General features: G+C 33.2%; 1 protein-coding gene across 1 annotated transcript in view; it reads right to left on the bottom strand.

Moving 5' to 3' along the window:
- Window positions 1-3525: 3525 nt before the first annotated feature.
- LOC149424586 (alpha-tocopherol transfer protein-like) overlaps window positions 3526-9202 on the bottom strand; it is a 73982-nt gene continuing 68305 nt past the window's right edge. The window contains exons 4-6 of the mRNA XM_089631428.1: window positions 7748-7898; window positions 5897-6090; window positions 3526-4243 (exon numbers count right to left, since the gene is read on the bottom strand). Of these exons, the coding sequence (XP_089487554.1) occupies window positions 3845-4243; window positions 5897-6090; window positions 7748-7898 (744 nt within the window). The 3' untranslated portion in view covers window positions 3526-3844. The remainder of the gene's footprint in view (window positions 4244-5896; window positions 6091-7747; window positions 7899-9202) is intronic.

Raw genomic sequence — 9202 nt, 5'->3', positions numbered from 1 at the left:
CGCGCCGGGTAGCGAACGCGGAACCTTTGTGTCTGGAGCCAAGGAGATTTGCTTTGCTCTTGAAATTGCCTTTTGGATTGTTACAGTTGTAATTTTTTTTTGGTTATGGTATCTGAAATCCGTACCTGCAGAACTGGCTAAGTAAATACTGAAAAATGGTATCGGCAGAAAATGAGAAACATACCCTGTCAAAAAAACGTTTCAAAACAAACGTTTCTCAGGTATTTTTTAACAAAGTGTCACTAAAAGATCTACGAGTTGACGTTCATTTTATGGATCGGTGCTTAATCTGCGTTCATCTTACCTCGGGGAAAGAGATGCAATGGTTTTTGGGCAATTGCAATAAAATTTTAATATAAAATAATAATTTTGAAACAATTTTCACTTCTTGCCAAAACGTAATAATTTTTTTACTATTTAAGAAAACTTCCACAAATCGAAAGTTTTCTCTTGTCTTGCGCCACGTCGTGTACATAACATTTAGAATTGGGCCGCTAGCAATAACACCCCTTATGTAGATGTCAATACGGTTCAGGCACAAATATTTTAATGTTTTACAATCATTTTCTTAAGAACTTAATTTTCCACATTATACAATAAAACCATAACCGAAAAGTTCTTAACTTGGAGATTTTGAAATTTAACGCTGTTTTACAGGCCTGATATTTTCTTTTTTTCTAAGCTTATAAAAGACTTGCTTTGTATTTCTAGGCCTTAAGGTTAAACGCAACGCTCGTTGTATTCTACGTGTTCACAGATGGCGTTAATTAATTATTTTTGTTTAAATACTCTTTTGCAAGGTATTGCTTTACAGTATTAAGACAAATTATTTGTTTGCGCCCTCATATACGCAATATGAATATGAATAAATAGTTTTGTCCATATAAAAACTCAATTCTATCGAGAAAGGCATACAAATACAATATTGGATTGAATCATCGGTAAAATATTGTATTTGTGTGCCTTTCTCGAAAGAATTAAGTCTTTAAACGAACAAAACTATTGATTCATATTCATATTGCGTATATACGGGCACAAACAAATGATTTGTCTTAATATTGTAAAGCAATACCTTGCAAAAGCGTATTTAAACAAAATTAATTAATTAACGCCATCTGTGAACACGTAGAATACAACGAGCGTTGCGTTTAACCTTAATCAAAATAAATTAGAGACCTTCTAGTATTTTCGGGATCATTGTTATTTGAAATAAAATTAGCACTTCTGACGGCAGCGAACAAAAAGTGTACATAAATTAATTATTTAGCTATATTAACACTCTGAACTCTGAAGACTTTAGGTCACGTCCTGTGGATGGAAACCACTTCAAATCAAACAATACATGATTTCCACTTTGTTTTTTTTTTAAACTTTTTTGTTGGTTTACGTTGAATTCTGATCTATTGTCTTCTACTTGGATGGACATGTATGTACCTAGTAATTGATTGAGTATTGCATTTCGTCTGTCTCTAAATTTGTTTGTACTTTCCATTGAATAAAGTTAGGGTCAAGATTCGTAGAAAATGTATATAACAAGGCTAGCTCGTTTAAGGGGTAGAGCAGTAATTGGCTAGAAGGTCGTGACGTACCTAGAAGCCCATTTTCCACTGGTAGCTTTGAATTTAATACAAAACGAGTGGCGTCAAGCATTGATTGCATTTGCAACGACTTATTTATAATGCGTTGGTAATATAATATTAATTATTGTTGTAATCCCGAACTAATGTTCGGAATTGAGGCGAAAATTCCAGGAATATTTGCAGTGCTACTTACCAATAATTGATGACTAATTTTCGGAATTAAAGCGAAAATTCCAGGAATATTTGCAGTGGTACTTACCAATTGATGATTTAGAATAGAGGTTATTTGTTTGCCTTTGCAGACATTTAAATTTTCAAATTGAAAGTCTCATTTAAAAAACTATCATGATAAAGATATGACAAGGAAGGTGTTGAGAATAATTCAATTTGTACAAAGAGTCGCACATGGTGGTAGATACTCTCAGTATCACCTTGGTGAAAGTCGTGAAAGACCACCATACGTAAACGAAGCATTGCTGGAAATGGCTTTAGCCGTATACGGTGACCATAGGTGAATAGCCAGGCACTTCCCCACCTTCCTCTACCCCATTTCCTTCTCCTCCCCATAACAAAAGAGCCCAATCTCTTTTGATCACAGTTAAATGGAATGATAAAATTTATTTAATGCAGCATAATTATACCGAAATCAGCCAAATTTCCATATGAACAAACGATTCGGGTATCTTTTTAACATTAACTCCACACAGAATGCCTGGAAGAAAAAAAATTCCTTAGTGCTTATGTCATCTTTAGGGATGCTGTGCGGTGGGTTTTTTGAGAAGATGAGTTGTGGAAATGAGTTTTGAAGAGACCCGTTGTACGACTAGTTGTCATGAGATAAATAATGTCAACCAAGTATAAATGTTGGGCACGCGTTTGCCATGTTTCCCTACTATGCTACGGTAGTAATAATCCGGTGCCGAAGGGATAAATAACAATAGTTCCTTGGAGCATCTTCCATTGCAATACCGGTAGAACAAGGGCAGCATTCCTACCTGACGGCTGTGTTCTAAGTTTTGCAATCCGCAACGGACCGCCCGTTTCTGCACTGAGTCAAAGATTTTGTCAAGTATATTGGCGCTCCAGACCAGAGGTGGCTGCCAATTTCAACAATGGTTAAGTAGGTAATGGTTATCTTTTCAAAGTATGTAGTGGTACATTCGAATCAAATCAAACAAATTATATAATTATATAATTATTAATTATAATTATAATTATAATTATAATTATAATTATAATTATAATTATAATTATAATTATAATTATAATTATAATTATAATTATAATTATAATTATAATTAAATAATTATAATTATAATTAAATAATTATAATTATAATTAAACAAATTATTCTAATCAAATCAAACCTTACCCCATGAACCCGGGCACCCCTGCTAAGTAGTGACCTGTAGATAGGTTTATATTATGTAGGTACCTACTTAAAAATCTTACTATTTCAGATGGAATTTTTAGCTGTTGTTTAATAAATAAGAGTAAATTACAAACATAATTTTTTGAACTCGAGGTCTAATGTTTACAGAAATATTAATTATAGTTCTTATACGAGGGGTACGTACTTTCGAATACATTGCATTCTTGATTGGTTGATTAAAGGAACAAAAAGTTTAAATCGAAACATAGTTATTTATTTATTTAAATAGATGTTCTATCGATTATTTATTTCATAAATATATTTGCTATCGATTATTTATTTCATAAATATGTGTGCTATCGATTATTTATTTCATACATATATGTTCTATCAATTATTTATTTCATAAATATATGTTCTATCGATTATCTTGATTTATTTTCGTATACCTTATTATAAAAATGGAGCTGTAAATTATTTAATGTGTTGTAATTTTATTTTGAAAACCAGTTGTTTATCTTACAACAATAATAAAGTGATTTGCAATTAAATCCATTTTAAATTAAAACGCCATAAAATCACACATATATCAGACTCTCTCCGTTTAAGTAGAAAGAAAAAAACTTTAATGGTTACCTTTATATAAAAATAACCCCTACATTCCTGCATATTATATCTATCCATTAAAACTACAACATTTTACAATACATTGCTTATTTATTTCTAATATATTCATATATAAAGCCATATTTATAAAAATACAAAATCATTTTACAATTTTGATATGATTCAAATCCATAATTTTTTTCCTAAACAGTAATTTATTATTTAAAAATACGAAACTTTCTATTTATTTTAGATATATGTTTTATCACAAGACAATAATATCACATTATTCTTTGATCGCGATCGATTTTTCCACTTCTTTGATTGCATCCACCGGAGCATCATTAGTAATCCTCTTTGAGTCATCATCAGGTTTGGTCTCACTAGGAATATCTTTTGGGTCGAATTTGTATCCAAGAGATTCCATTTCTTTGACAATGTTAGGTTTACTTTTGAGAGAGTCAAGCCAAAGGGTGTACGATACGTCCGGTCTGGTTCCGCCGTATCTTTCCGGGAGATATTTGGGCGACACGTGTTTATGCAGAGATTCCATGTTGTTTCCATGGAAGAAGATCTTCTGTCGCATACGGTCGTCCAGCAGCGGCTTGAACATGGAGTAGATGGTGTCGAAGACCCAGGACTGGTTGATGATGTGAAGGGCGTGGGTCTTGATCGGGAAACATGTCTGAAAATGATTAATAATAAATAATTAATGAGTAACATTCGAAATTTAAAAAATGGAAATTCATATGTCATACGGCATATATTATAGTCTAGTAATGTGTAATTTTTATCACCTAAGAAATTCTAAAAATATAGTACTATAGGATTCATATGTCTTATACTGATTTATAAATGTGGAAATTCTAACTATACAATTTTATTGTAAATGTTCTCCTAAATGCCCTGGAAAGAATCTCAGACTTGTGATGTCCCGAAAGAAACCATTCATCTGTTCTGAATGCAATTACTAATGTTATCGAAATTGACCCTGGTAATAAATTACATCTTTGCGATTCTTTCAAGGATAAAGAAACAATGTTCTCAAAATTTGTTTTGACAGCATTGCCATTCCATTGTAAGAATATAATGTACTTAATACACAATTTGGCTGTCCTGAAACGGGAATCCTCCCCAGTTTTACAGACAAAGGTTCATTTTGTTTTGTATTGTTTGTAATTTATATATATAAAATAAATAAATATATAAATGATAAAAAATGTCGATTATTAAATTCAGAGAAGAAATAAAAACATGGCGCTGATCATACTTTATAAATATAAATATTCAACAATTTGATAACCAAATTTTTGATTACATTTTGCATCATTATTTACGATTCAGTTGACAGGTTCATGTTTTCAAATTATGCATTATCTTTATGGTTCTGAACTAAAAAAAAAACATAAAATCTCGTGAAATTGCTTCGTTATAATATGTTTTCAAATCCCTTCACCGAGAGCCATTTTCAAAGTATTTAGTCTTTTTTCTGTATAATCATTGTTATCTTCATTCACAGTACTATTTAATTACTATATAATTTGTACTATTTAAAAGAAGTCAATTTGAAAATCTTGAGGCGATGTACTACGTAGTAATTTAAAATCATGTGTTTTTGGTTTGAAAATTTGGTCACCTAGAAATGTTTCAGATGCTTTAATTAAATACATCCTGGCCTCTGAAATAATCGAGTATTTTTTACAAGCCCAAAAAAATATAATGTATAGGCCTATGAAAACTGCTTTAAAGTTCAAAATCTCATACTTACGATCCCATTTTCGGTTATGGTTTTATTGTATAATGTTGCAAATTAAGTTATTTATAAAATGATCGAAAAACATTTAAATATTTATGCCTGAACATCCACAAAATAAAATAAAAAGCACTTTTTGGCCATGTTTTTTTCTTGTATAAATCAAAACATGTGGATGGTGTGAAGCGGGATTTTAAGCCTTATCGCTATCTACGTAACGAGTGTTATTGATAGCGGCTCGATTCAAAATATTACCCGACGTAGTGCATCGCCTTAAGTAATATAATTCCAACGGTGATGTCAGGGTGTGGCGTTTGCTTTGAGGGAAACAATATTGTTTGTGTATTGATAGGTAGGTACGTATCACTGTCAGCTGCACGACATTGGAGGCCAAGGGAAGGGTGATCTGCCAGGCGTGCTGCATGGAGACCGTGCACAACGTATTTAGCTGACTTATTGATATTTACGTACCTATTACCATTAGTTCCACGACCTTGGAGGCCACAGTAGGGGTGACCTGCCAAGCGTGCTACATTGAGAGGGTACACAATATATTGTTTAGCTGACGTATTAATATTTACGTACCACCATTAGCTGCACGACCTTGGAGGCCACTGAAGGGGTGACCTGCCAGGCGTGCTGCATGGAGAGGTTCTCGAAGTCGAAGAGGCAGACTCCGCCCAGCACTTGCGCCCGCTGTTCCAGGATGCCCAGTTCTAGCACGACCAAGGTGGCCTTGAAAAGTTCCTCCACGGAGTATGCGGATGGGTCCCAGTTCCCTAAAACACATTATTTACTGAATTAAGAATAATTTACATCAATACTGGACCGATTCACACCCAGGTACTGTGAATTCAACTGGATAAGTTCTCCATCACGACACAACTTTCGGCTTAATGGTAGGTAGTAGGAGATTTTTAAATAATCTCAATTTATATAAATTCCCTGGAACTTCTATTTTAGCTCTGTAATTATATTGAACTGATATAACAAAAGAACTTGAAAAGAACTTAGTAATCACCTTTGATAATTGATAAATGGTTCATAATCTGTGTAACTACAGGCCCTAAGAATTTGTTCATATAATTTTCATTATACGCTGATTTTAGGTACATATCAGCTTTCTACTAAATTTTATTAAGCTGAAATTTTAACAACACGATAGTTGTCCTCTTCTGCTGATCACAATTTATTGAAAATCTGATACGGACTTGGAATCTCAACTTTTCAACTGTCAAAAAAAAATGGCGCTGGGGGCCATTTGATGACTTTGTTACACGTGAATTTCTTCGAAACTTGACCCAAGTAATGCTGAATTTTTCATTTGGTTTTGGTGTAGAAACAGCATAAAGAAAAATCTATTGGGTGAAAAAATCTTTAATGCAGGTACCTTTTAATTTGCAATATCTCAAACATACAATTATCCCTATATTCTGATGGTAGTATACTGCACTAGCGCCTACTAGCGGCGCGAGTTGTGAGACTTAGTTTTTTACATTACACAATACATTTTAGCCATGCTAAGCGCCTCTAGCGGCTAACATTGTCACTATTGCCAGCCAATACAGCCTAGCAAATACTGCCAATATATTACTGAAGTTAGGCGTATAATTAATATTCGAGTGTATTTGATTGTACTAAACTAAAACACTTAGAAATCTACTCCTTCAAAAGCAATCAGAGGATTAAAATCATTTTTTTAGGATATCTCCACACAGAACAAAGATCTCTCAAGGCCTACATCGTCTTTAGGAATGCTGTGTGGAGGGTATTTTTATGGAAAGGAAGTTTTGGGAAGAAAAAATGTGTGAGAGGTAAGTAGGAATCTGTCTTGAGAGGTCAAAAGGTCTCCCTCAAACAGTCTATCCCAATTTGGCTCGCCACGCAGTGCTTGAACAAATGCAAGCCGTGTTAATTGATCCGCCGCCAAGATCTAGACAAACCTCACCTCATGAACCCGGGCACCACTGCTAAGTCACTAAACGTAGCGACTCACTTGGGGTGACCTATAGCGGTGACCGGATAAATCATCACAATGATAATTCATCACATCTTTAAAAAATTATATAAAGTCATGGAAAGTTATGAAACAAAAACTTTATTAACTGGGTTAAGTAAGTTAGGTTAGGTTAGGTTAGGTTAGGTTAGGTTAAAAAAATGTTTTTTTTTTCGTCGTTTCTAATGACTTTATATCACTTTTTAAAAGTGTGTTGAGTTATCATGGAACCACTTATGGCAGGGGTGTTGGTTATCCAATAAATGATTCTCGCGCTGCGATTTTTTTTTCGGGCACACTTTTTCGACTCAAATTGTGAAATACCTGACTGGGTTTAAAGGTTACAGTTACTGTAATATTCGAATGCGTATGATTTGTTTTAATGACAATCTTATGAAAAGCAACCCCTTCTGATTTAAAAAAAGTATAAAATATGTTACCGATTCTGTACATCATCCACCGCCGCCCATCTTGATCTCGATATGGCGGAACAGAGAGGACATTAGCATCTCCAATAAACCTCAGCGCAAGTGGCTCCACGTTGTTTTGAATATCTGGGTTATCCTCTTTGAAGGTGCAGTAATTTACGAACTGAAACAAAAAACGGTTGACACATAAACAAAAACGATAATTTTTTTTTTTCAATAATTTGTTTTCATTATTTTTTTAAATAATGCTTTCAGTTATGTGACTTTGTGTAACTACCAAATATAAAAGAATGTACTATCTTTGGTAACTACCGTTCAATGAATGAAACTGAGATTTGATTTGATTTTCAAAATTAGAACTGATTGTCGGAATGATTCAGACTAGCGATAAATTAGGTACCAAAATTTGAAAAACTTTTTCGAAATTAAATCATTAAAATGATTTTACCTTTGATCAAACGGGGATAAATGAGTATTGCTAATTTAAAAACGGGATTGCAGACCCTTAACGAACGAATTGATAGGTTTCCTGATAAACTTCTAGTAAAATTCGAATATATTATTAAGATGTGAGAACATGTATTCATAAAAATAACAATATTTTCGCATATTTCGCCATTATATACCATCAAGGCAAATGCAGCTGCATTAACACGTGTTTATATATATTAGGATTTACTAAAAGTTTTTCGGGAAGTGGCCTGCTATCCCGTTTTTAACCTGACTACCAATAATTTGAAGAGATTCTTAATAAATTGGCGATACTACTCATTTTTCCCCTTGCAACTTTTTATTTATTTATTACTTCGATACACATTCGATAGAATTTTATAAGTGTGTAGTTAAGTACTAAATAACTAAATATATAATATTAGCATTTTATAATAATTAGTTCCACGTGTGCTACAAAAGTTCGAAGGAGTTTTTAATCGATTATCTTCATAGATGACATTTTTAATGGTTTTCAAAAATGTATACGTTTTCCCTCGATAGCAAATTTTGACTGCAGCCAATTTAATTATCAAATTTTGTCATTTATTATTCAAGCAGATATAATAGCTGGCAAATAATCAGATTTCGACTTGTACTGATCATTATTATCATTTTAAACAAACGCAATGTAGTTATTAATTATTCTTTACACACCGGTTGTTCCACACAAGAGGAATTAAAATGAATGCTAGTCACGTGCGGCGCCATACTATCAATGCGATATTTGGGCGTGACCTGTATCGCCATATCACTAGGCTTACAATATCGTACAAACCTCTCACACGAAACAGATAATATACTATATAGAGTGGTGAGAGGAAGATTACATCTTTCTTGTGAGTCAGAACACATCATCTATATAGGCCACGCCCAAATATTGCGTTGATAGTTTAGCACAGTTTGAGACTAGCATTTACCTAACAACGTGTACCTATATTACTCATAATGTATGTATGTACCTATATTATTATATTC

Source organism: Hesperophylax consimilis, chromosome 4 (assembly GCF_061612785.1).
Source record: "Hesperophylax consimilis isolate HC1 chromosome 4, BYU_Hcon_1.0, whole genome shotgun sequence".
NCBI classification, from domain to species: domain Eukaryota; kingdom Metazoa; phylum Arthropoda; class Insecta; order Trichoptera; family Limnephilidae; genus Hesperophylax; species Hesperophylax consimilis.
The sequence above is the reverse complement of the archived record's forward strand: the minus strand, read 5'-3'. Positions and strand labels throughout refer to the sequence as shown.